Source organism: Mauremys reevesii, linkage group 3 (assembly GCF_016161935.1).
Source record: "Mauremys reevesii isolate NIE-2019 linkage group 3, ASM1616193v1, whole genome shotgun sequence".
Lineage (NCBI taxonomy): Eukaryota > Metazoa > Chordata > Testudines > Geoemydidae > Mauremys > Mauremys reevesii.
Window position 1 is genome coordinate 38,187,377 of NC_052625.1, and position 27,138 is coordinate 38,214,514.

Here is a 27,138-nt window from a genome sequence, read left to right on the forward strand (position 1 = left end):
TCCACTAGCACTTAAAAGATGTATTTTATGTATTCAAATTCAACTTACTGAGAGACTGAAATATTAAAATAATGCTGATATGGCTTCCAGTTCATAATGTGGCAGTGTACACAGAGGGAGAGACACACTAACATAACAAAGAACAACTAACACTACAGATACAATTAAACCAAATGGGCGTTAAAGGGATTTCTGTCCAAGAAAAACCATTCAACCCTTCTATCACAATAAAACAAACTAACAAAACATTAAAAAGCAATATGCTTGGGATTGAGAAACAAATCTCCTTACCTCTTGGCAATTCTGTACAAGATGGGTGACCAACTTTGAGGCTAATTTGAGAGCTACACTTTGAATTTTAATGCTGTAAAAATAAGGTAAAGAACACATCATAAAAATACAGTACATTTTGCCATCGCCTCACATCTAAAAACACTTAAAATCACTGGCAGCAAATATTAAAATACCTTCTCACTTGCTGAACACATTATACACAGTTAGCTGCAGCCAGCTTGAAACCCAACACAATCTAATCTGTTATGAATGTTCAGCACCTGAACACACATCCAGATGAGAAATAACATTTGTTTTTTTGGTTTAGTCATGAGGATTTGTGTTTCATGAATATAAACCTGCAGTTATCATTATACTTCAGGTATTCGTCATGTTCAAATAGGGTTTTTTAAAGGTTAGATTACAAACTGAGCACACAATGGTCTTTACAGTTCTCAATTTTTGCTGCATTTAAAGTTAATATGCAAATGGACATAAACTGTTCTTTTAACTTCCCTAGAATCGATTTTCTTCCTATCTAGCCACTTCCTTTAGAGTATACATAACACATACATATGCAGATCCCAAGTCAACATACAAAGACAGTAGTATTCTTTCATGCTCTTTCAAGTGATAAATGAAGCACAGACCTTTTAAAGTTTTGTCTACGTCAACAGTTTTCTTCAAGAGTCCTATCATTGCTCTTCCACCATTTCTAGTGCTGGTGGAAGCGCTGATGTAGGTCAACTGCCTGAATTTTACCCACAAAGTCCTCTAATATGGTTAGATGGCACCATAGTTGAAATGCTGGCAGTGAGTCTTGACAATTGCTTTCACTATTGATTGCATTGGTAGAGTTGCCACAGTGAGAGTAGAATGATGGAAATTTAAGGGGAAAAAAAGTTAGTGTAGGCGTAAATGGAGGTTACTTACCTGTAACTGGGAGTTCTGTGAGATGTATAGTCCCTATCTGTATTCCACATGTGGCTTCACATGTGCGCCATGCACCCAAGTCCGGAAGTTCTAATAAGCATTGTCCATTGGCCTGCACATGCACAGTAGATCTCCTTGTCCCAACCAAGGGCACAAGAGGCAATGTGGGCCGATGCCTCTCCGATTCCTCTTCTGACCAAGAATCCAATAGGATCCAAAGCAGAAGGGATGGAGGGCAGATAGGGGAATACTGATAGGGACCACACATCTCAAAGAACTTCCAGTTACAAGTAAGTAACCTCCATTTCTTCTTCAAGTGCTGGTCCCTATGTGTATTCCACATGTGGGTGATTGACAAGCAGTGCTCAGACTGGGATAAGAGGTGGGGGGAAGTTGGCAGCAAAGATGCTTGCAGTACTGCAGTTCTCACTGCTGAATCCTGGAGCACCATCCACATGTTCGCTAGACATTATGCGCCAGTTCAGGCCTCTGCTGTGGATATTGCTTGACCTCATGGTCTTTCTTCTATGGCAAGAAAAAGTCTTGGTGATTTTCTTATAGGTTTAGTCCTTTGCAGCTAGAATGCCAGCGCACGTCTGAGATTGAGGAAAATAAGTTTCTTCTCTTTAGCAAAAGTGTGGGGTTTTTGATAAGGGACAGATAATTGGATATTCTAGTTGACATGGAATTCAGAAATAACCTTGGGGAGGAACCTAGGATGGAGATGAAGGGATACCTTTTCCCTGTGAAAAACCATCTAAAAAGAGTCTGCCACGAGAGCTCCCAAGTCACTCATCCCTCCTGGCTGAAGTGATAGCAACTAAAAATTGTTGTATTATGCAGTGTGTTGTGGACATGTCAGTCCCAAGATAATAGAGAGACAAGATGGGTGAGGTAATATCTTTTATTGGACCAACTTCTGTTGGTGAGAGAGACAAGCTTCTGAGCCACACAGTGCTCTTCTTCAGGTCTGGGAAAGGTACTCACAGCATCTGACCTATTAGTACTCATCCTCAAAGAAAACTTGCACAACTCTTTCAAAAGACAAACTTGGGAGCTTACATTCATTACTCTGCTAGACACTAAACATCATGAATTGAACAGAGACATTGGATTTTTGGCTTATTACAACAATCTTTAACCCACTAACCCACTCTTTTTGTCCAAGGACCGCAGAGGTGTTAATGGGTCACTCTACCTTGAATGTTCCCTTACAATATGTGCTAACTGCTTCTGCTAAACACATTACATTTTGCTGTGACACTGGGAGTACCTTTCCCAGACCCGAAGAAGAGCTCTGTGTGGCTCAAAAGCTTGTCTCTCTCACCAACAGAAGTTGGTCTAATAAAAGATATTACCTCACCCACCTTGTCTCTCTAGCAACTAAAAATGAAACTTTCATGGCCAGGTGAGACATGAAGCATGTCACCAAGGGTTCAAACAGTGGTCTAGTGAGTGCTGACAGGACAAGATTGAGGTCCCATTGAAATGTAGGTTTGACCACTGGTGGAATGGTCCTGATTAGGCCCCTCATGAATCTTACTGTAGCTGGATGGTGAAAACAGAATGTCTTCTGGCGCTAATTGCTGCAAGAATGACTTGCAGCTCACTAATGGAGAGACCTGAGTTTTTAGAAACAGGAGATAACCTAAAAAACTGGAGTATGTGCAGTGCATGGAGAAGATTGATTATGTTGCATCCAGGTAGAAAAATGTCTCCATTTAGCTAGGTAGCAGGTCCTAGTTGAATATTTCCTACTTTGTGTAAGGATAGCCTGAATAGGTGCTGAACAGGAGCGTTCTATTTCTGATGACCATCCACACAACAGGCTATGAGATGGCGGGAGTCCAGACTGGGGTGTCTGATTCTGCCCCCACTTCTGAGTTAGGAGGTCCAGGAAGGGGCAGATTCTGCTTGGGGGAGGGGAGGCTGATATTTTCAAGAGTTCTGGCACCAAAGCTGCTTGGGCCAATTGGGAGCAAGGCAAATGACTCTGGCCCTGTCGTACCAGATCTTTCTCAGGACCTTTGGTAACAGGAGAAAGGGAGGAAAGGCATAGCTGAGATTGTTTGTCCATGACAAAGCGTCACCCTGGGAGTTGTGACCCATAGCTCCTCAGGAGCAGTACAAGGGAAGCTTTCTGTTCATTTGGGATGCAAAGAAATCTCATTGAGATGTAACCCATTGAATATTTCACTCATGACAGAGTCATGAATCTCCCACTCGTGGTCTGCAGAAAAGTGCCTGCTCACATTGTCTGCTGAAGAGTACTGAGCACCTGGGAAGAATGTGGCTACGATAGTGATGCCGTTTCTGATTCACCAGTTCCAAAGCCTAACTGCTTCCAGGCAAAGGGGAAGAGATCTTGTTCATTAGTTTATGCGAAAGATTGTGGTGATGTTGTCTGACATCACTTGGATATGGAGTGAACGTATACGTGGGAGAAAGGCTCGGCAAGCCAGGCAGACTGCCCTCAGTTCTACTATGCTGATGTGCAGTCTGGCCTCCCATGAGTCCCTGTACCTTGTGCAGTGTGATTGTTCAGGTGAGCACCTCAACTCAGAAGGGAAGCATCTGTTACGATGGTGGCAGTGTTGAAGGGAATGCCCATTCTCATTCTCTCCAGGTTTGGCCACCACATGAACGAGGTGATGCCTCTGGCAGGAACAGTCATACTAGAGTTGATGTGATCTTTGTCTAATGCGTAGATCGACTGAAGCCAGGCATGTAGACATCGTAGATGAAGCCTGATGAATGGCATCACATAAATGCATGAGGCCATATGGCAAAAAGCGAGGGCCACATTCTGACTGTAGTCCTTGGTCTAATCTGTGCTATCAGGCTGCTCATTAACTGAAACCATTCTGTGGGAAGGAAAACTCTTACAGAAACAGACACAGACCAGTGTTACTCCAATGAAGTTTATCATCTGTGCGGGTGATAAAACGGACATTTCTTTGTTTATGCAGATGCGCAGAGCTGCTAGAAGATGGAGCAGAAACTCTGTCGACCTACCAAGAGCCAATCGTCCAGACATGGGAAAACTGTAACTCTGATGTCTCATAATGGGCTCCCACCAAAGAGAAAACCTTTGTAAATACACTGGCTGCGGTTGCTAGCCAAATGGAAGGACTCTGAATAAGACATGTTCTTGGCCCACCATAAACTGCAGGAACCTTCTGTGGGAGGGATAAATGCCTACATGAAAGCATGGATCCTTCATGTTGAGAGCCGCAAACCACATCCTTTCCTGTAAGGAGGGGGATTATTGATGCTGACATAACCATCCTGAATTTCAGCTTTCAAATAAACACGTTTAGTTGATGAAGGTCCAGAATGGGTCTCCATCCTCTGTCTTTTTGGGACATTAGGAAATACAGGGAATAGAACTCTCTCCCTTATATTGAGGTGACATATGTTCTATTGCCCCTCATTGTAGGAGGGAGTTCATCTCTTGATAAAGAGTCACCTACAGAGAGTGGTTCCTGAAGGGGGACCAGGAAAGGGTTTTGTGAGAGCAGGAGAGAAACTCAATGGAGTATTGTTGATGGATAATTTCCAAGAGTCAACTGTCTGTCGTGACAAGGAGATCTACTGCGCATGTGCAGGCTAATGCATACTGCTTGTTGGAATATCTGGACTCAGGTGCATGGCACCCATGGAACACACATATGGACCTGCACTCGAAGAACCACCATAGTCAGGTTCTTCAACAATTTCATTCAACAGTGGTAGCCATGCAACCTTGGTTTCAGGACATGTATTTAATTTAAGAGCTTTCTGCTTCAATTTATCCATTTAAACTTTGACAACTTTTAAGCAATCTGCATATCCTGTAGCAAGCTAACAGGATCAGTATAATGAAAATATATAAACATTTGTGAAAAAAATTACAATTCTAAGAAGATATTATGAAATGACAGAGAGAAACAAATAATTACAGTGTTTGCCATTAAAAAGCTAGACTATTCAAGTAATTATTACACAGTGGTATCTGAGTTACCAGTTAACATGACTATTCCTCTCTCAAGTCCCTTCTGAAACACTGCCTCTAAGAGTCCTAAAGGCTCTTGACTTGAGACACATTTATCCCACCCAAATTGGGTAATGTGCCAAAGACAGTGCAGCTCAGCTGAACCCCACATATCTAGACCATACAGTGCATCATACATGTTCTCAGAAGCTAACGAAAGGAAGAGAGCATCACAGTTTGTACCTACTCGTATGCCTTGTACCTACTCAACTGAAGGCGTGTATTTAAGTACACCTCTACCCCGATATAATGCTGTCCTCGGGAGCCAAAAAATCTTACCGCGTTATAGGTGAAACCGTGTTATATCGAACTTGCTGATCTGCCAGAGTGCGCAGCCCCGCTGCCCCCCTGGAGCACCGCCTTACCGCGCTATATCCAAATTCCTGTTATATCGGGTCGCGTTATATCAGGGTAGAGGTGTATAAGGGATTCCAGTTCATTCAGAAAACATCTGAAAGTAGTATCTGCCTGATGGCCAGAATTTACCATTATAATTATACAGATATATATATATATATAAAAAACCAGGTGACCAATGGGAAAACACAGCAATAAAACTGAATGCCTTTGGGTTAATCCTTCTCTTTTTTAAAATCTCTTGATGGCCTATTTTAGATAATAAAGTCATGAGCAATCCTGTCAATTCTTGCAATTCCAGTAAAAATCTTAAATCACCAATATAGTTTCTTACAAACAATACTGTTGTGAATTACAGAATTTGATAGTCTCTAGGCAGATCCACAGATGTGAAACCGTAGAATAGAACCTTTTTAATCTACACAAATGAATGAGAGACCCAGTGTGAATCAGAGTGCATTTGGGAGAAGTAATTGTACGTGACATGGTGTTCACTGATTACTGTTTGGGAAGTGTCATATGATATACACTGGCCCCACCATCTGACAGCTGCAGCATCTTGTTAATTCCCAATTGATTATTATTCACTCATTTATCGAATGTTCGCTTCCTGGTCTGGGACCGCTTTAGATAATTCAGAGCCAGATACACTTATCCAAAAATACAGCACACATGCTCCCTATCTCTCTGTAATAACCACTCACTTCTGTGAAACACCTATTTTGTAAACAGAAAGAAAACCTTTTTTTAAATTTTATTTTTAGGTTTGGGGTTTATTGAAGTACTGAATTATTTCTTTCCACATTAAATATTCCTTCAATTCTGAAGAGACTTATTTAAAACTGCAAACAATGTATATTTTAATAGATTGGTAAAATGCAAAGATGGAGACTATACCTGTCAGAGGCACTTATGATATTCATAGCCCAGTTTACGAACTCTTTTGGATTCATTTTTATAGAATCTTCTGTCCTTGGAAGCACGTTTCTGAGATCCATACAATGAAGAATTTCTAGGACCTGCATGTAGAATCCACAAACAAAATACTGGTAAGTAAAAAAACAGTGACGCCAGCTGTATATTTTTTTCTGTTTTATCAGCAATGAATTTATCACAATTATATTTTAGATGTATTGATCTATATACCTATCTATATCTAGTAACTGGGTGATGGGCTTCAAACCAATAGTGTAGTTTATGTAAAATAAATACAAGTCCACATATTTTGTATTTAATTCTCAAATGCACAGATTCACTTCTAACAAATTGTTGACATAATGTACAGGCACCAAACCATGGTGAAAAAATGTAGGTTTCCCAGCAGGACTAGAAAAGCGATAAGGATATAAATATCAGACAGTGGAAGTTTTACTTTTAAGCAAGAAAATGGACTTCTATCTCTCTATTGCAAAATCAAAGTAAAATTCCTGGGTAATATTAAGAGAAAGAGACCCATGTTATACTGAATATAATACAAAAAAGACATGCTCAAAAATACAGCAGGAGCATTTTTTGAAAAGAATTAGACACATTTACTGAAAACATTTCAAATCTTGAGAAAAATGAATGGTTCCTACCTTACAAAAACATTCTGGATGCTTTTCCTTCATAGCCATCCTAAGAAGAGTCACCTCCAAATCAGAAAGTAAGGACAATGGACCTATCTTTTCCTCTGTAGCCTGCTTAGAATTTACCTGCTTCCACCATAGCAGCACTGCTTCCAACATTGGCAGACGCACTTCGTGAAAGTCAGATTGAAGCAAGTGAACTACCATTGAAGAAGGATTCATCATTTGCTCTGCAACAGGTGAACTACTGTTTGAGAAGTCAGGATCTGCAGCCACTGAGAGCACAGAGATTACAAGTTTGGTGATACTCTGAAGATACTGTGTGAATCCTGGTATCGCAGAGAAGTAGTGGATACCTGTCATCAGCTCAGAAGCTGAGATAACCTTACTTATTTCCTCCCAAAAGCCAAATAACTCTATTCCTGAAATAGAATGTAAAATAAATAAATAAATAAAAATACAAATTGACATTATACATGTATTCTTGACAACTAAAGGATTCTATGTAATTAAAAATCCTGAGGTTTGAAAAAATGGCCACCACATAAATGCAGATGCTAAAGTGAAAACAAAGTTATTTTCCTTCTTTGCTTTGAAGTGATCTGATTTATAAAATTACTGTCACAGATGCCTTGTCATATGTATTTATGTTTAAAGACTAATAACTCAAAAAATAAAGAAACATTTTTATAAACTGTCATAATATAGTACTAAACTCTCTCAACTGTACAGTATAAACTAATCATATAAATGAGAAAAAGTTTCAAGTTCAAGCATTTTGGTTCCAAAACTAAAGGCCTCATATTTAGAGAGTCTGTGTCCTCAGATTGCTTCAGAGCTGTCCACAATGGTATTTTAGACATGCAAAATTTCACTTGCCCCCTTGCTCAAAACAAGTAATTTTTTTCAGGGACATATGGTATGGTTCATGGTACAACAGGGTGAGCAGATTTTACACCTAGTCAGTAAGCTTTCATTATAGCTTTGCAAGGCTTTAGGGACAGCATAAGCTTATGGAGTAAATGCCCATAGATTTTGAGGGGAATTATTCTGACACCTCAAAAATGCAGGGCCAAACATCTATCGGGCTTACACTGCATGTTGCAGGGGGATAATGTCATTCTGGTATCTCTCTCCTTTTTCTACACATACCAGACACTTTTTCTGTATTTGGATGATTTCCGGCTTCCTTGTGTATGGTGGGAGATTGGATAATTTGTACCTAATTCTTCATGTTTCAAATAATGTCCTGTTAGTATTGGAAACCTTAAAACAGGAACTTCAGGCCCACTTGGTAATATTTTTGCATATTTGCTTTGCCTTAGGATACCAACAATGCTCCATATTCTCTCCAAAATTATTCTCCACAAAAATAAATACCTCTTATCTCAATATAGTGAAAATATTCTTGTTTTTATACTCGGCATAAAGACATTTTTCCAGGCTTTTATAGAAATATTTATTTTTCTGCTTAACTCTTTTCTTTGGCCAAACTCAAAACTTTTGACTAAACCGATAAACACATTAATTACCAAAGTAAATGTCTGTGTCTGTTATTAAAATACCAAACAAACAAAAACATTCTGCATAGTCCGGGTGATCAGCTGCTGCAAGAGGGAACAGGAACCACCCATGGCTGACTAAGCAGTGATGTTTGCAAGCAGCAAAGGGAGTTTTGTTGAGTCCTCCTTAACCCGGATGGTGACAGATGCAACAAGGAGCCTCAAGAATGAAGGAGGAAGTACAAACAAGGAACAAATGAGGTGACCCTCAGTACTTGACTGGGATGAGAAGGAACTGCCCCTCTCCCACAGGATATTAACATGGTTCCCATCATTGTAATATCTGAATGCCTCAGAATCTTTTAATGTATTTACTATATATGGGGAAAATAGATACTACTTCACCCAAGGACATCTGGTTTCTAAATGAAAAACATAAATTCCATAAAATATCTTGGGGAGGCTCCATGAAGTCATGGATATATTAGCATCTCCCACAGCAATGCTGGTAGGTGTTTTCCTCTCACTTGTGATCTACTCTCATCTAGCCAGTCAGGAAGCGAAGAATCCCTTATTCATTTGAAACTGCAGAAGGAAATAAGGATGGCAGAATGGAATTACCAGAGTTAGTCAACATGATTAGAACTGGTTAGGAACCTGGATTTACAACTGAACTGAAACACATCAGCTCCATCAGCTCACTGTCCCCTACCATCACTGCATCAGTACTAATTTGGAAGGAAGAATAGCACCTGCTAAATCACCAGTAGCACTTCCTGAAGCATTCAGGTGTTCCTTGGATAGCTCCCATTCAAGTCATTTTCAAGTCACCTCCTGCTTTGTTTATAAGATCACACAGATTTAAAGCTCAGGATTAAAGCTCAAGGTGGTGTGGCAATAAAGACAGAAAGAATGATTAAAGTTAGCATATTGAGAGCTCAAAAATAATACACTTTTACTCCACCCTGCCCTATGAGGCCTTCCAAAACTGCAGAAATACCTAAATACTGTTAGTAACAGCATTTGAACGCTTTTAAAGGAGGAAAAGGCAACTCCTTAGGAAGGGTGGAATGATACATTATGTGGTTGTGTCAGAATCAGGAACCACTATGAAATGGCCTTCAGTGGGTATTGATCCCATCATTTCAAATGGGTGAAATACAAGAACTTGTAAAATAGCTCCAGCTGTCAGCCCCCCACTGGGTGGGGTGGGAGACTGCCGGGAAAACAGGACATATGGTAACAACTCCCCCATACCCTGCAACCCTCACTTCTACGCTGCTGCTGGCAAAGGCTCTGGCTTTAGAGCTGGGTGCGTGGCCAGGATCCTTCCTCTCTGGCTGCCCAGCTCTGAAGGCAGCGCCCCTGCCTGCAGCATGGCAGAAGTGAGGGTGGCAATCCCATGACTCACTTACAGTAGCCTTGCGACCCTCCCACCCTGCTTGCTTTTTGGTTCGGGACCCCCACAGTTACAACACCATGAAATTTCAGATGTAAACATCTGAACACATAAAAACTACTAAACTGAATCATGAATTTGGTGGGGCCCTAATTATAAGGAGGTATAGAGTGAGTCTTTTCTGAAAGCTAACAACACCCTGGTGATTTATATAATTGTGAAATGTATTTATTAACACTGTATGAGGAAATATGCCATTATACCACATTAAAAAATAATCTATTTGTAAGACTTCCTTCAGGTCCACCAGTTATCATCTCTTAGGGAACTCATGCAGGTTTTAGTTAAAGTCTCTAGGAACTTCTCTGTACCCATTCCTAAATGTCCTCTTGATTTGAGTATCACTGGGTGTCTCATTGAAAGATGCAGTGAACTCTAAGCATGCTCCAGACTTGTGTGTTCTTAGTGGTTTTATTCCCTACACAAAAGATATAGGGGAACAGGAGCTCAGAGAACAGCAACATCATTGTCTATCTATATCTACAGTTATTGAGGCTCTGAGTCTTCTGCACAGACAAGGCTAGAACGCCGGAGATTTATTCTTGTCCTTTGGAATCAGTCTAAGGATTGAATATCTCCATGGATGATCCATTGTCTGCTGTGTTAGACCATTAGAAATATCACAAGTCCTTTAGTTACACCAAGCCCCAGAGTCTTGACAATAGATGCAAGTATTCTAGGTAGAGAAGCAAACTCAGGGAAGATGTTCAAGGACCAAAAATCTACGCAGCATAAATCTCTTGGAAGAGATAGATGCCCATCTGTAAAATGACATAATCTAATTGGGACAAATTATGCTATTTGCATACATCATCCATCAAGGATAGGAAACAAATTCAAGTCTAAATGTAGAAACAACTCAGACACTTTCCTGGGCAGACCGTCCCCTAGCCTCCCTCCACGTGGAACATAGTAAGGGATCTCTGAGATGGGAGACTGTCTGATTAGCCAACCATTTAACAACTTAGTGGTCGCAGATATTCCAGTCTATATCATAGCTGGGAATGGATGCCCTACCTCACTCTTGGTCAACTATGCCTTTCCTCCACCACCACCACTGCTGAGAGTAGAAGGAAAGAGGAATGTGGAACTGCCCTCAGTTTTAGCAGGTCCAAACATGGTGCTCTCCTTAGTCAGTTCTGAAACACTACCACACGCAGGGTTCCCACAGCCACAATAGCAGCAAAGAGTGTCTTGGTGGTAGTTGCACCCAAAAGTGGCAAGACTGGGGCTAGCTACCTAGTCTACTCTGAATGTGGATGCAAGACCTGGTGGCTTCTCTTCTCTCTACTGAAGGCCGGCTGCAGGCTCAGGCAGCCCTCATGGTATTGGTTACGTGATGGTCACATTTTCAAGCTTTTCTTTACAACCATAAGGACAACAAACATTTTTTTTTAAATGAAAGCTTAGATCCTGACATCACATGACCCGGGGCCCTAGTCACACTGCTCTTCTGCCTATGCCTTAGTCCAGTCCTGCCTATGGGTGTATCCAAACCCCAATGAGAGTGAGCAACGCCTGAGGACTCCAGTGAAACCCAGCAGAGCTTGCGTGATGATATTTTGAACATCAGCACTGTCTACTGTTAAGTGGAGCTTGGCTTGTGAGTCGAGTTTAGGAGCACCTTTTTTAATTAATTCAAACTCTGTTTATAACTAAAATAAGAGAACATTTTAGTTCTACTAGTCCTATCTAAAAGCCTATGGTGATGTCTTCATTGTATAGTTAACTCAAGTTTTATATGCTTGAGTTAACTCCTCTTGAGTTAGCCTAGCTCGAATGAGAGCAGCCACACTGTAAAATACCACTCCAGAGGTACAGTGATTGGATCAGCAGCTGATAAATTGTGCTAACATGAGCTGTAACCTGTACCCCCTGCACCACCACACTTGAGTTCAGAATGTGTATGTATCAATGGGACTCAAGTTAGAGGCAAGACTCAAGTTATAACTCACGTTAACTCTGCAGTGAAGACAAGCCCTATGCACGTTGAAATTAATGTTTAAAACTTAGTGTATTGTACTTTAATACAGATACTTCTGTTGCTCTATCTAGTCTCCTGTCTGATTTTTTTCACCTTTTGGAAGAAGCTGTCTGTCTACTCCCAAATAATAATCTCCTATGATAATTTCATGTTCAAAGTTCACACACACAAAATGTGACCAGGCCCCCTCAGAGGCCCAGAGAGGCCTGGGCCACTTCCAGCTTTTGAGGTCCTAGCCATAATAAAAATAAAAAATGACGACACATGATCTTATCTTGCGCCATCAGAACCGTTATCTTTTTATTAATATTTATGAACATTTTAACTCTTTAATATGACAAAATCTATATCAGTTAACAAAAAAATATGTCTTTTACCAAATCACATCTCTTATTTGCTTAAATTTGCATCTCTAAACTGAGAGAGTGTGTCACATTTTGGTCCGATAGGGATGCGCATAAAAACAAGTAGTGAAATTTATCAAGTGTCTAAATTTGAGGCCTCCTTTGAGCTTGAGGCCCAGGCCAAATGGCCCTCCTGGCCCTCCCTCTGATTGGCCCTGAATGTGACTTCTCTGTTCAACAACCAGAAGTGTCTCCACTTACTCTCACCTATCCCCTTGGGGGTGGAGAGCTACTTTCTACCCTTCTCCACTCCTACCTCCTAACTAGACAAAGGATAGGCACCTGCACGCTTACATTTTCTCTCCATGTTCCCCCCACTATCCTCTCCTCCACCTTCTCCAATATGAACTGGTCTCCCACATATCCTTTCAGAGTCCCCAATCCATCACATTCTTCCTGTTATGCCACATTCCCCTGCAGCCCCCTCAAGTCTTCTCGTTGCCCCCACAATTCCCTGCAACTGCCCTGAGTCTGTCTCCTATCCCCACTCCTCCTGCCCCCTTATTTTCCATTGCACCCTCCTCAGTCTCCCTCCTGTCTCAACACATATTTCCTTGTACTCTTCCCTTGTTCTGCCTCTTGCTTCTTACACATTCGTGATTCCTCACAGTTCCCTGTCCAATTCCATAACACTATCCTGAATAGCATTCTCCTGTCCCCTGACCCTCACATGGTGATTAAGGTGCCACCACTGTCCCTGATGGCAGCTGGTGTCAGCCCTATTTGAAGCAGTGGGAGATGGCAATCATTTTTGCTGGGAGCAGCCTTTCTTTCATTTGCAAAGGTGAGAGAGACATGGTGGTCATCTTGTTGGAAGGCGACATGTGGCTTCAGTCATGTTGACAATAATGAGGGATGCTGGCCATTTTGGATGAGGGAAAAATTTCATAAGATTGAAGGCAGAAATCAGCAATTCACAAGAATCTTTAAAAAAAATCTGAATATTGTGAGACTTGTGATAAAACTGCTAGAGCTGGCATCAATGGTGCCCCCCTTTCTGATGCTTCGTCCCTCAGTTCTCTATGTGTAAAATGGGACTAAATATTTCCTTTCCTCATTGGGCTGTTTAGTAATGTTTGTGAGGTGCAATGATAAATGATGATGACACCCATAAATACCTAATTAGGCAAGTAGCCAGGTGAGACAGATTTTTCAAATTCTATGTATATATAGGGAAAAATCATCTTTTTGCCTAGAATACCAATCTTTTCCAGGACAAGGAGCTAATTTTATTAAACCAGAATACTGGGTAATCCAACCAAATTTCATGTTGAAAGTCAGTGGGAGTAAACTATCTAAAAGTCTGCACATTCTAAAAATATGTTTTAAATCTTTAGTCAAAAGAATGGCATTGACCATATACCACATTAAATGCATCTGCACCCAGAGTTTACATAATTTATGACATAATGAACAGATGAAAATTGTTTTCAATTTGTTCAGATGGAATTTGTTAAATTTAACCTAATTAGACCAAATAATCAAAGCAGGCATTTGTAAGCTGCCAATGGTCCCTCTCTCCCCCCCCCCCGTTATAACTGTTTGGCCACATTTCTTAGAGATTTAGGTAAAGAAAGTTAAAATCTCATTAAAATAACTGACCTTATACTTATTCTTGTCACGTTAATTATTCAAGTTGTAAGGAGTATAAAGTACTTTTAACTATTTTTCCTGGATTTTACCATTTTACCATAATTAATTTTTAAGTTAGCCTTTGGGAAAGCTTACTTTACTTAGCATTTAGCTTCCTTTTAAGAGCAAGTTGTATAAAATGAAAACACCCAGATTCTCAGCCTTAGAATTATATATAATATCTATGAGTTTATCACTGAGACAAACTGTTTTGGAGATTCCAGCTTCATTTTCACAAACTAGTTACTGTAAAACGTTTGGAGTTTTGATAATATATGGAAGCTAAACAAAGTTTATTACATTTGGCAGAAATTCAGGACAAGTACTGTGCATTCTAATTAGCAAAGAAAACCACAAATATATTTGACAAAGATAACACCACTGTAAAATATTTGTTCTAAGGATAGCATGGCCATGTGGTGTAAAACAAAAATAAAATGCCAGACAACTTTACTGATTGCCTGTTTTTTGTGTCTCTCACATTTCAGATGCACTATATTCTTGCAGTTGTACCTACTGATAAATATGAGCCCTTAAAGATACCTAAAAATAAGTCAGATCTGTCCAGTTTATTAGTTTATTTACTACAGTGCATCATGGGACTGAGAATGCTAATTGGATACCAATCTGCACAGTGCTTGTGAAACCTACAACACTTGATATAAGGAATAAAATGCTAAAAGTTGGCATGCAAGTCAGAATCTAGTTTTTCAATTTCAATAAAATGATTTTACCTGGATTACTGACCTGCTACGTTCTGGCATCAAAAGGAGCTGTCGACATAGGGTACAATTGTCAAAACACTCAGCATTAGTCTAACTTTACTCCCATTGACATTAATAAAAGCAGAGTTAGGCAAATGCTTGGCACTTCTGAAAATCCCACTCTCAAACTGTCAAAAATCTAAATATGGACATGAAATTCTAATGGCTTTATTCCATTAGGTTCACACCTTTGAGATCATACTCATGGTTTTCTCTCTCCTACTGAAGCAACAGTATTTTTGAAAATGGTATATAACGCTACAGTACTTCTGAAGTCAAAAGGAGTTGCCTATGCATATCTGAGGACAGAACTGGGCCCGAGGAGGCTGGCAGTATATGCATAGTAGAAAAAAGTGTCTATTAAGGACTTATACATAGACTTTTCTTTCATCTTTTCTCTGGTAGCTTTGACTGGTTTCTTTTTCTTCTTTATTTATATATTCTTATTTGATTTATGGGAGAACAGTATGTTAAATAAACAAATATCTGCTTTTGCACACTACTCTGTGCAAACTGCCATTTACTATTAGAGCTCATATTATAATTTTATATATATATTTGCTTTTTATGAATTGAAAAGAGCTATTGACAAGAGCTATTGCCAAATCACTGAATGGCACAAATAAAGGGACATCTGTCTGAGGAGGGAAGGTTGTGTCTTGGAGGGTTTCCCACCTGTTATAGGGAGGATGTATGCCGTGATGTAGCCATGTCGTAGCCTTGGGCTCCTGCCTTAAAAGGCTGAAAACAGCCCGGAGAGAGGGCTGTGGCAGAGAAGGAAAAGCGGGGCTGATTGGGGAAAGCAGCCTCAGCTAGGGCCACGCCCCAATCAGGCCGAGGCCGGCTTAATGAGGGCCCAGCTGGCCCTTATAAGAGGGCTGGGGCCAGAAGCCAGAGACAGACTCTCTGTAGCTTTGAGAGGGAGGGACCTGGTGGCAGGGAGCTGAGAGAAGGTACCTGGAGTGGGGCAGGGCTGGGGGAAGGCCAAGGGAGCTGGGGAGCTCCAGCCTGGAAACCCCCAGGCTGCGGCCTAGTGGAAGGCCAATTAGGTACTGGGGTTGCAAGGGGCAGCCCACCGGTAGGTAGGGGCTTTTACACTGCAGTCTGCCCCAGTGAGCGGGGGCTAGATGGTGACTGGCAGTAGCCCACGACTGAGGCAAGGTGGGGATAGAGGGTTGCGGGTTCCCCGTGTGGGGAGACCCTGAGACTGAGGGGGCATTGCCAGGGGGCAGCACCCCAAAGACAAGGGACACCGGGTCCTGGGAGTGGCAGTGGGACACTGGCCTGCAGAGGGAGCTCTGGAGGCTGGAAACACTAATTCCCTGAGACGACCAGCAGGAGGTGCTGCAGCGGTGAGTTGCGCACCATGACACCTACTAACCAGCTGGAGTTACCTGCCACTAAGGAATTAGAGCAGCAGCCCGGAATCCAGATGAGTGTGCTCTTTAGAGAAATCTGGTAATAAAAAATATTGCACCTAAACAGATGGATAGTCCATCCAGCCTTGTACACTGTTTCTGGCAAAGGCCAATGCTGAATGTAATTGTGCAATAGTACAACGTGAGCAGTTCTTCCTGACTTCAGCTGGTGTTTTTTAGAATTTTCAAAAATAACTAGAAATACAAACCTGGCCCAATGCTTATCCTGTAGCAAACTGGACCTAAATTTTGTGGCAAGGTCCCTGGATTCTGTTGCATTCCCATGGAAATTCTGGAGCAGGTTCAGATAAATAATATTTTTTCCTAATCACTCTTATTTGTCAGTCAATTCTTCTATTAAGCCATAAAACGCAGATCTACACTGAACAGTGTAGTTGTGAAACTGGACCTATTCAACAGACCCTTTTATTGCCTGCATTCAGACTCTCGCTTGCCTCAGGGACACAAGTCTCTACTACATTTTATTCCGGTTAGAACTTGGAAGTCCACTCTCCCATTACTGTATTAGTTCTATGCTTTGGGATATTATTGAAAATACAAGTAATAATACCATGCAAAACATGTAGATTTAATGCAACATTAAAGTTGACAATCAAGCATTCAAAATTCAGGAAATGCTGGCTGAGGCCAGGCCCTCACTTAAAAGTTTGCCAGCACAGCTATGTCAGTTAGGACTGTGAAAAAATCTTTCCCCAGTCAACAAACCTATACCAGCAAAAGCCAGTGTAGATGAAGTTATACCAGCAAGAAAGTCCTTTTGCCAAGATGGCTTATTATGTTTGGGAAACTTCTATTAGGAAAGTCAGCCCGTATAGTTTACCACTATAGCTAATCAGTCTCAGAAGCAATGAAAAAAAATCAAGCAATGTCAAGATTGCATGTATCAGACAAACTTCTGATAAGGTTGCATAGTGAAGTGACCACTCTCTTTTCTGCCTCCCTCCTTCAACTCAAATCAGTTTCCTCTTTACTTTCCACTACCTTTTACTAATAAGCTACCTGACTCTCTGAATTTCCTATCACCAATAATTCCCTGACTCCCCATCTCCCTAATCTCCTATGTTGTCCACTGTAGTGCTGTTCTATTTGGAGGGAGAGTACTTGGCTATTCTCCAGCAGGATACACTTGTTACAAGTTACAAATTTTAAAGTTCCCAGGCTTCCCCAAGTCAGAGGAGCTCCAGAATGCATAGTCCTCCCTCATTAAATTGGAAAAACCCTGGAACATGCCAGATTTGAAGACTGTGGCCAACATAGTCCTGTAGATGGTTAACATAGACATAATGGTTTAAAGGTACGCAGTACTATACTGTGTTAGGTATTATTATAACCACTGAAGATAGGAACCAGCTCAGCAAAGAAGCTAAACCAGATGAAACCTTAAAATGGATTTCAACAAAGGCAGAAGAGGTCTTTTTGGAGCTACAGAGAAAGTGCTATATATCTGAATGATATAAAAAGTTTGGATTTGAACCAGTTTTCACCTTGTTTCAACTGTAGTTATAACCTATAAGAAAAGCGAAAGGTAAAACATTTCTTGAAAATTTACATTATCTTGGGTCATGTGGCGTCTCAGGAGTCTTAGCACTGAGATCCAAAAGAACAGCAGAAGCTAGCTCTAAGCATCAAAACTTTGCATACTGCTTGAGGAGCATAAGGGCTTTCAGACTGGGAAACAAATGAACAGTGGCCAGATGTGCTTTAAGAAGCTGACTACTGTATGATATTTGTTGTTACACATTCCAAATACGTTTTTTGTGTGTACAGAGACTAAACTGTGCAAACTTATGATGCAAGTCTCTAATTTTAATAAAGGTTTCTGAGGAAGTGCAGTAAGGCAGAATATCTAGCCTTTTTAAGATGATAAATACTTCTGGACCTTATCTCAACATATATTTTTGGGGTTATAATCAATTTTTAGTTGAGCAAGATAGTTTTAGTCTCTACCACTGCTGCCTCGCCTCCCTTTCCTGCATCTTAAATTGCTTTGAATTTGTGTAGCAAATTCCACATGGTCTAAACTGGACTTTAACAGAGAGGTTTTATTTATTGAAGAGAACAAATCATTGACAGAAAGTAAATGTAAAATAGGAAAAGACTAGGCATGCTTGTACTCTGAAAATGTCTTTGTAATTGTAACCCCTTTGACAGGCACAATCAATTAGAAGTGGTCTGATTTTAACCAGTTGCAGACTCATTACACTGCATTCCAGTTTGTGTTGATGAAAATCAGTTTCAGTCTGTGGCCTGGAACTCATATACAGCACTTCCTGGGGCCTCTTATATAAACACACTAAGAAACAGTTTTATTTGGACTTGTCCATCCCCCTTTTATTTTAGTGAAACAACTTTACAAATCAAGAATAAAATAGAACAGTTGTGGCCCATAACCAGAAACACACTCACTGGAGAAAGATGTTTAAACTATGAAGAATGTAAAACTTCAAATTGCAATGATTGCTTACAGTATTTCAGTATAAGACTTGAGACAACACTGCTTAGGCTACAGATTCTCTTTAATATATTATTAGGACACTTCTAGTTGTATATAACATAACAGAGTGCTCTTTCAGTCAATAAAAGCTACTTTATTTAAATGCATTTTCATAGAAAATGTACTGAAGTAATGTAGTATTTTGAAATTATCATATGTGAACACAAATTTTAATGACTTTCCCAGTGGAGTACACATGAACAAAGATAAATATGTATACACAATATCAGTTTGTTTAGGATCACATATTTTCCCACAGCACAAAGCCCAAGTTGCAGGAGCTGCGAATAGAGAATGAAATCCTCTAACCCCCAGACATGAGTGGAGACACTACCATTTGTACAGCCACAGCAATGCAAGAGACTCTGTAATGAATCTGCTCCTCAAAAGATGAGGGTTGGAAAGGAACAGATGAATTGACAGATGTGGACAGGTCAACAAAAACCTCTGATCTATTTGCAGCAGTTGTCAAAAAGCAGACAAGACATTGGGATGCGTAAGGGATGAGATGGAAATTGATAAAAAATATGACAATGCCACTATATAAAACAATGAGATGCCCACACCTGGAATATTGTATTTAATTCTGATCAGTTTTAAAAAGGATTAGTGCAGAATTACAAGGGGCTCAGAAGCAGGCAACAAGAATGATTAGGGGCTTGGAAAAATTCTTATATAAAGAGAGATTGAAAAGACTGGGATTGTTCACCTTAGAAAGGACACAAATAGGAGGAAACATGATAAAAATATATAAAATAATGAATGGTCTTGAAGGCAGGTTTTGAATGTTTTGAGCGTATCAGTATTCCAAGAAGGACAGGGCATTTAGACAGATAACAAGAATATCTGGAGTTATAGTAGTAAATATATTTTTACATGTATTTTTTAAAAATGAGACTTTTGGAAGAGATATAAAACCTCATGTTTCAGGGCACAAGTCAAACTCTAATTATTGTGGATAGGAAGAAATTTTCCCTGGGGCAGGGCCGGCTCCAGGCACCAGCTCAGCAAGCAAGTGCTTGGGGCGGCCAAGGGGAAGGGGTGGCACGTCAGGCTCTTTAGCGGCAATTCGGTAGCGGGGTCCCTCAGTCCCTCTTGGAGGGAAGGACCTGCCACTGAAGTGCCACCAAAGAAGAAAGTGGTGCGGTGGAGCTACCGATGAATTGTTGCTGATCGCGGTTTTATTTTGTTTGTTTGTTTTTTGTGGGTTTTTTTGCCGCTTGGGGCGGCAAAAACCCTGGAGTCGTCCCTGCCCTGGAGGCAGGTTATACTAAAACTACTTTCTGCAACATTTCTTGTACCTTCCTTTGAAGCACCAGATACTGGCCACTGTTTGTGACAGGATACCAGATTAGATGCAGCACTAGTCTGATCCAGGATGGGAATTTCAATGTTTCTATATCGGATCTACGTAGTCGTGGAGCCACTAAGCCTGCAGCCCCATGGCATGGTGCAGGAGCAACCTCTTCATTGCACAGGATATATGAACCCTTTGCATTGGCCTCTGCCTCCTAACCTCCTCCCATGAAGTATGCCCCTTTGGGGGCTATTTTCTACATCCCCACTGCAATTACTTCAGATATTTCTGCTTGGTTAAGACCACATTCCCCACAGCTTCTCTTTTTGCTTGATCCGTCAGTAAAAGCATACATTTGGATTCAGCATCAGGCTATGCTGGATTTAATGTCGCCCAGAGCTTGTGGGTCCCTGGGGGTGGAAAGCTCATTCGGGGGAGGGGGATATGAAGCAGTACCAGATAATTGCAGCTCTTGCTCTGCCTGGGAGCTTGAGCTTGCCAATTTTGCCCCAAAACTGGAGTGGTGCTAGCCAAGTAGTCTGACTGGCAGCACTCCTATGTAAGTTAAATCTATTCTTGCCTTGCAGAAACCCCTCAGCAAGAAAATGTGTAAAACAAGTGAAATGTATTTGTTTTAATTCTGAGAGTGCCTCCCTCCAGAAGAGACCCTCTTATAAATAAAGGATTTGTCTCAATCAGTTAAATGCAACATTAAAATTAAACCACAAAAACACTTATGTTATGGGTTTGAATTAAACCAACAAAACTGTCCTTAACTCACCTTGCTGTACCAGTGGCTAAGGACAGGATAATAAAAAAGCACCATGCTGAAGAACTGTGCAATACGTAGACACAGTAAGCTAATTATAGCTGCACAGAATTTATCCTTCCCTCAGTCACACTCCAGAGGCCTGGCCTTCTAATCGTGCTTTCACTTTATTTCATCATTTATTGTGTTTTGTATGACAATAAATAACATGCTAAGCAACAGTTTAATGCCATTAATAGTTTTGATTCGTCCTTCATCCAAGAACTTCCCATTGATGATGTAAACAATCAAACTGCTGAATCTTTGGAGGTGTGACTTTCTGTAAAACTTCTCACCCTACTGCAGAAATGATCTCTATGAAGTTTTCCATACTCCCATGGAACTTAACCATTTTTTCCAGGGTGGATTGGAGACACTATTCCATCTTTGAAATTTTGCATCAATAAAATAGAACTACTTAGAAAGCTTGAGCTACGTAGGGGATCAGAGTTTGACTTTTAAGCTTTTGACTAGAAGGAACATGAATGCTGAAAAGGCAACACCTTTAACCCCTGGCAGGAAGGAACCCTCCTTCTCTTCAGCGGCCCCTGCCAGTACTGGTTTTCACAGATACCAATGGGTCATGAGTTTCTCCTCATCTGGACCCCTACACAAAGTGTCCAGATTTTCAAAAGTGCTCAGCACCAGCAGCTCCCACTGGTCTAACTAGTGCATCTATTCCCCCTCACCCAGGATTAATACAGCACTGAAATTTCCTGCAGCAGATTTAGAAGTTGTATATTACAGTTGACTTGCCTTTTCTTCTAGATTTCCCAAGATAATCACTCAGCACAACAAGGACATCAAGATATGCAGCTCTGGTCACCAAACAAGGATTCAGCCTAGAAAAACAAATTGTTGACAGAAAGTAAATTCCTTATAAAATTCCCACTCTGCTCAGACACTGAAATTGTAACACAGAATCATAGAGCCAGAAGGGACCCTTGAGAAGTCATCAAGTCCAGCCCCCTGTGTTGTGGCAGGACTAAGGCCTAGTCTACACTGGGGGGAGAGGGGGGATCGATCTAATTTACGCAACTTCAGCTATGTGAATAATGTAGCTGAAGTCAATGTACTTAAATCGACTTACCGTGGTGTCTTCACCACAGTGAGTCGACTGCTGCTGCTCCCCCGTCGACTCTGCCTGCGACTCTCGCCAAGCTGGAGAACAGGAGTTGACGGGAGAGCGCTCGAGGATCGATTTATCACGTCTAGACTAGATGCAATAAATTGATCCCCGCTGGATCGATAGCTGTCCACGGATCTGGCTGGTAGTGAAGACATACCCCAAGTAAACCTAGATCATCCCTGACAGGTGTCTGTCCAACCTGTTTAAAAATCTTCCAATGATGGGGATTCCACAACCTCCCTTGGAAGCTTATTCCAAAGCTTAGCCATCCTTATAATTGGAAAAATGTTTCTAATATCTAACATAGATTTCCCTTGCCGCAGGTTAAGCCTTCATTCAAACATTCAGTGGACATGCAGAACAATTGATCACAGTCCTCTTTAATAACATCCCTTAACATATTTGAAAACTATTAGCAGGGCCCCCCTATAGTCTTCTTTTATCAAGGCTAAACATGCCCAATTTTTCTTAACCTTTCCTCACAGATCAGGTTTTCCACACCTTTCATAATTTTTGTTGATCTCCTCTGGACTCTGGAATTTGTCCACATCTTTCCTAAAATGTAGCATGCAGAATTGTACACTCCTAGTAATACACGCCAGAATGATAACTTTTTTCACAGCTGCATCACATTTTTGACTCGTATTCAATTTGTGATGCACTATAACTCCCAGATCCTTTTCAGCAGTACTGCCACTTACCCTGTTATTACCCATTTTGTAGGTGTGCATCTGATTTTAAATTCCTAAGTGAAGTGCTTTGCACTTGTCCTTACTGAATTTCATCTTGTTGAATTCAGACCAATTCTCCAATTTCTCAAGGTCCTTTTGAATTCTAATCCTGTCCTCCAAAGTGCTTGCAAACCGTCCTATCTTCATGTTGTCTGCAAATGCTGTAAGCATACTCTCCACTCCATTATCAAAGTCATTACTGAAAATATTGACTGACCCCTGGAAGATCCTACTAGATATGCGCTACTAGTTTGACAGCAAACTACTGATAACTACTCTTTGGGGGGAGGGATAGCTCAGTGGTTTGAGCATTGGCCTGCTAAACCCAGGGTTGTGAATTCAATCCTTGAAGGGGCCACTTAGGAAGCTGGGGCAAAAAATCAGTACTTGGTCCTGCTAGTGAAGGCAGGGGGCTGGACTCAATGACCTTTCAAGGTCCCTTCCAGTTTTAGGAGATAGTTATATCTTCATTTTTTGTTTTTAGTATGGTCCTTCAACAAGTTGTGAACCCACCTTATAGTAATTTCATCTAGACTGTATTTCCCTAGTTTGCTCATGAGAATGTCCTGTGGGAATGTCTCAAAAGCCTAGCTAAAAGCAAGATTACATCACATCTACTGCTTCCCCCGTCCACTAGGCCAGCAACCCTGTCAAAGAAGGAAACTAAGTTGATTTGACATGATTTGTTCTTGACAAATCCATTAAGGCTATTACTTATAACCCTCAAGTGCTTACAAACTGATTGTTTAATAATTTGTTCCAGTATCTTCCCAGGTATCAAAGTTAGGCTAACACTGGTTTATAATTTCCCAGGTCCTCTTTGTTCCCCTTTCTAAATACAGGTACTATGTTTGCCCTTCTCCAGTCTTCTGTGACCTCACCTGTCCTCCAGATGTTCTCAAAGATAATTGCTAAGGGTTCTGAAATTGCTTCAGCTAATTTCTTAAGTTCCCTAGTGAAGACTGAGGTGTTTTGTTTCAGCCTTCTGGATGTCATTAGTTATTAATTCTCCTTCTCTGGTAAGTAGAGGACCTACACTTCCCTTCATCTTTCTCTTGTTTCTCATGTATTTAAAGAACCTTCTCTTACTGACTTTTTTGTCCTTTGCTAGGTATAACTCATTTTGTGCCTCAGCCTTCCAAATTCTGTCCCTACATGCTGTTGCTACTTCTTTTGAACTCCTCCTTAGCAAACTGTCCATGTATCCATTTTTCGTAGGATTCCTTTTTGATTTTCAGGTCATTAAAGAGCTCCTAATGAAGCCATACTGGCATCTTACTATTCTTCCTGTCTTTCCTTTGCATCATGACAGTTTTCAGTTGTTACTGTATTACTGTAAACATAAAGAAACTAGCTGAGTCAAAAACTGGAACATCTTCAATTTATTGTCTAATTAGTACAGATCTATTGTTTGTACTAGACCGCATATGCAAAAGAATAGGCCAATGACCCAGAGATTTACATTCTGACTGAATGACAGCCCTTCTAATGGAATGAAAAATGTCTCCTCCCACTCTTTGTCGCTTTTTACAGATCTAGACTAACACAGCTACCCCTCTGATACTCCTCCCATTATGTTCCCATCAGCAATAAATGTCTTATTACACATTTCTATATTATTTTAAACTAGCTTATTTGGGAGAGTCAGATCACATAAGTGTCTCATTACTATGTCAATTGACAAATCTACTTATTTTGTTATTGTTATTTAATTAACTAAAAGAACAAAAACAAGAGTCTAGATTTTCTCTTCTCTCTGTCCCCCCAAAATCTTTTCCCTTTGAATACATCAAGGGCAGCCTCCATCACAAATTAACTGCTACATCTTTTGTTAGGCACAGCTACATTTCTGCTTTGGTTTAGAACATGTTATAATGAGTTTCTGAATTCAGAGTCTCTGTTTTGTGCACCCAAAATTTAATTGTGGGGGTTTCAGTTGTATAGCATCAGTCAACTGTAAACCACTTTCTGCTACACTTGATCAAACCACAAGTAATTAAAATCACCTGGACAATATGAAAGTTAATTCAGGCATATTTCTTTATTTTTCTCTGTATCACTATCACTGTATGTTTCAGCCAGGATACCCTTTGCTAGGGCATAACTTATAGAATGAAAGAAACCCAGTACAATACAAACATAAATTGACATTGTAGGAGAGACAAACAACTGCAAGCTTTAGCTGTGACTAATATTTATGGCCGTACAAAATTCATGGCCATGAAAAATGCATCATGGGCCATGAAATCTGATCTCCCCTATGAAATCTGGCTCCCAGTTAGGGGCTCCTACCCTGCACAGGGCTCCAGCTGTTAGTCCTGGTCAGGGATGAGACTTCCTCTTTCCCTGCAGGGGCCACTCCCAGGGTGGGTCAGACCCATTTCCGAGAACCTCAGGAAGCTGCAATGGCTCTAGTTGTTACACCCCCCACCTCCCCTACATGGAGGCTGCGGCTCCAGCTGTCGCCCCCTATACGGGGAAGCTGTGGCTCCAGCTGTCATCCCTCCACTTGGGTGGGAGACTGCCAGGAAAGCCAGACATATGGTAACCCACCCCACCATACACTGTGACCCTCACTTCTGCGCTGCTGCTGGCAGTGGCGCTGGCTTTAAAGCTGGGCTCCTGGCCAGCATCCTTCCTCTCTGGCTGCCCAGCTCTAAAGGCAGCAGGGCAGAAGGATGGCAATTCCACCACCCTCCTACAATAGCTTTGTGACCCCCACACTCTGACAGCCTTTTGGGTTGGGACCCCCCGGTTACAACACTGTGAAAATTCAGATGTAAACATCTGAAAATGTGAAACTGACAATTTTAAAATCTCCTGGCTGTGAAATTGATCAAAATGGCCTGTGAATTTGGTAGGGCCTTACTAATACTCAGTGTTCAATATTTCATTTTAATTTTAGTTTCTGAAGTTTGTTTTGCATGCTTAATTTTAAGCTTTAAATTCACTCAAGGATTTAATTACAGTATATTTCAAGAAACAGTTTCAACTTTACAACTCCTTTAAAATTCTGGAAAAAAACACTGGAACATTTTTGCAAGTTTACAGAGAATATACACAACCATGACATGAAAATGAAAAATTTGCTTTAGGACAAAAGTTTTGCAGCTGTATTGGACTACAAAAGAGGCAGTCCGTCATGGCAATGGAAAACCCAGCTGTTGTAACACACCCCTGGAGAGGAAAACTTGGTTATAAACATATATAGCCTAACACACATTTACCTTTCTGGCCTGTAACTTTTCCATGCTACATATATTATTCCTATGCAGTGACATAAGGTATTATACATTTTTCAAAACTGTCGGCCAAATGAAAGAAGGAAAAATTCCTAGTCCTTTTTTTTCCCTAGTAGAGCCAATGCGAATATTCAGGGGCTATTTTCCCCTTAAATTAATCTTCCCATTCCAATAAAAAAAGAGATATAAAGCCTCTTCTAAATGACTAGTAAGAGATGCAACAAGAAGTATGTGGTTGTCACCCTCTGTTCTATATTCCACTTGTATCATCATTACTGCAATAAACTCAAGCCTCTACCAGTTGAAGGACTCGAATCTCAACATGTTTCAAAATCTGGGTCAGCTCTGAAAAGCCTGATATTTAAAAGTAAAGATAGATAGCTCCCAACTTTGGACTGTCATAGCTCAAGAACTGCAGCTTTGAAAATCAAGATCCATTTCCTGCCTGTGGTAAGAATATCACGTGTTTCTCTTTAGTATGTATGTGTGGATAGATAGATAGATAGATAGATAGATAGAAAGAAAAATTGAGGTTTTGTTGACCCAAAAGTATTTGCAAATTTAACATGAAGTTGACAAATAATTTCAGCCCCTCTTCCCCGCCCTCCCCCCCCAAAGAGTGGTGGAGTAAGAAAAGCAGTGGCAGTGACGACCTCCCTTCTAACTTTTAGTCCAGTGGTTAGGGCACCTGCCTGGAATGAGGAAGACATGGAGTTCAATTCCACCCTCTACCTGACATGAAAATGGGAGTTCAATTCCACCCTCTACCTGACATGAAAATGGGAGTTCAATTCCCACCCTCTACCTGACATGAAAATGGGATTTGAACTTGAGTTCCATACAGTGCACAAGAGTGCCCTGGCCACTAGGATACTCTACAGCACATCTCTCCCCCGCACTGAAACTATTCGGCTGTGTATAGATAATTAAATAGGGGGTTTTGAATGAAGGTCTCCCATCTCCAAGGTGAGTACCCAAACCACAAGGCTATAGAGTCAGTCTCACTCTCTCTCTCTCGCCCACTGACTCTCCTGCAGTGACTGATACCCAAGTTCAAATCCCTTCTCTCACATCAGGCAGAGGAGGAAT

At 40.9% G+C, this 27,138-nt stretch overlaps 1 protein-coding gene across 5 annotated transcripts in view; it reads right to left on the reverse strand.

Annotated features, from left to right (window-relative positions):
- The window catches only part of THADA (THADA armadillo repeat containing), a 335,835-nt gene that overhangs the window by 52,830 nt on the left and 255,867 nt on the right, over positions 1-27,138 (reverse strand). For 4 of the 5 annotated variants that reach the window (XM_039529575.1, XM_039529574.1, XM_039529572.1 and 1 more), the window contains exons 31-34: positions 21,704-21,789; positions 7,174-7,586; positions 6,494-6,615; positions 292-364 (exon numbers count right to left, since the gene is read on the reverse strand). In XM_039529575.1, coding sequence (XP_039385509.1) covers positions 292-364; positions 6,494-6,615; positions 7,174-7,586; positions 21,704-21,789 — 694 coding nt within the window. Of the gene's footprint in view, positions 1-291; positions 365-6,493; positions 6,616-7,173; positions 7,587-21,703; positions 21,790-27,138 lie in introns of those variants that run through there. The other variant, XM_039529577.1, reaches the window with a different exon arrangement.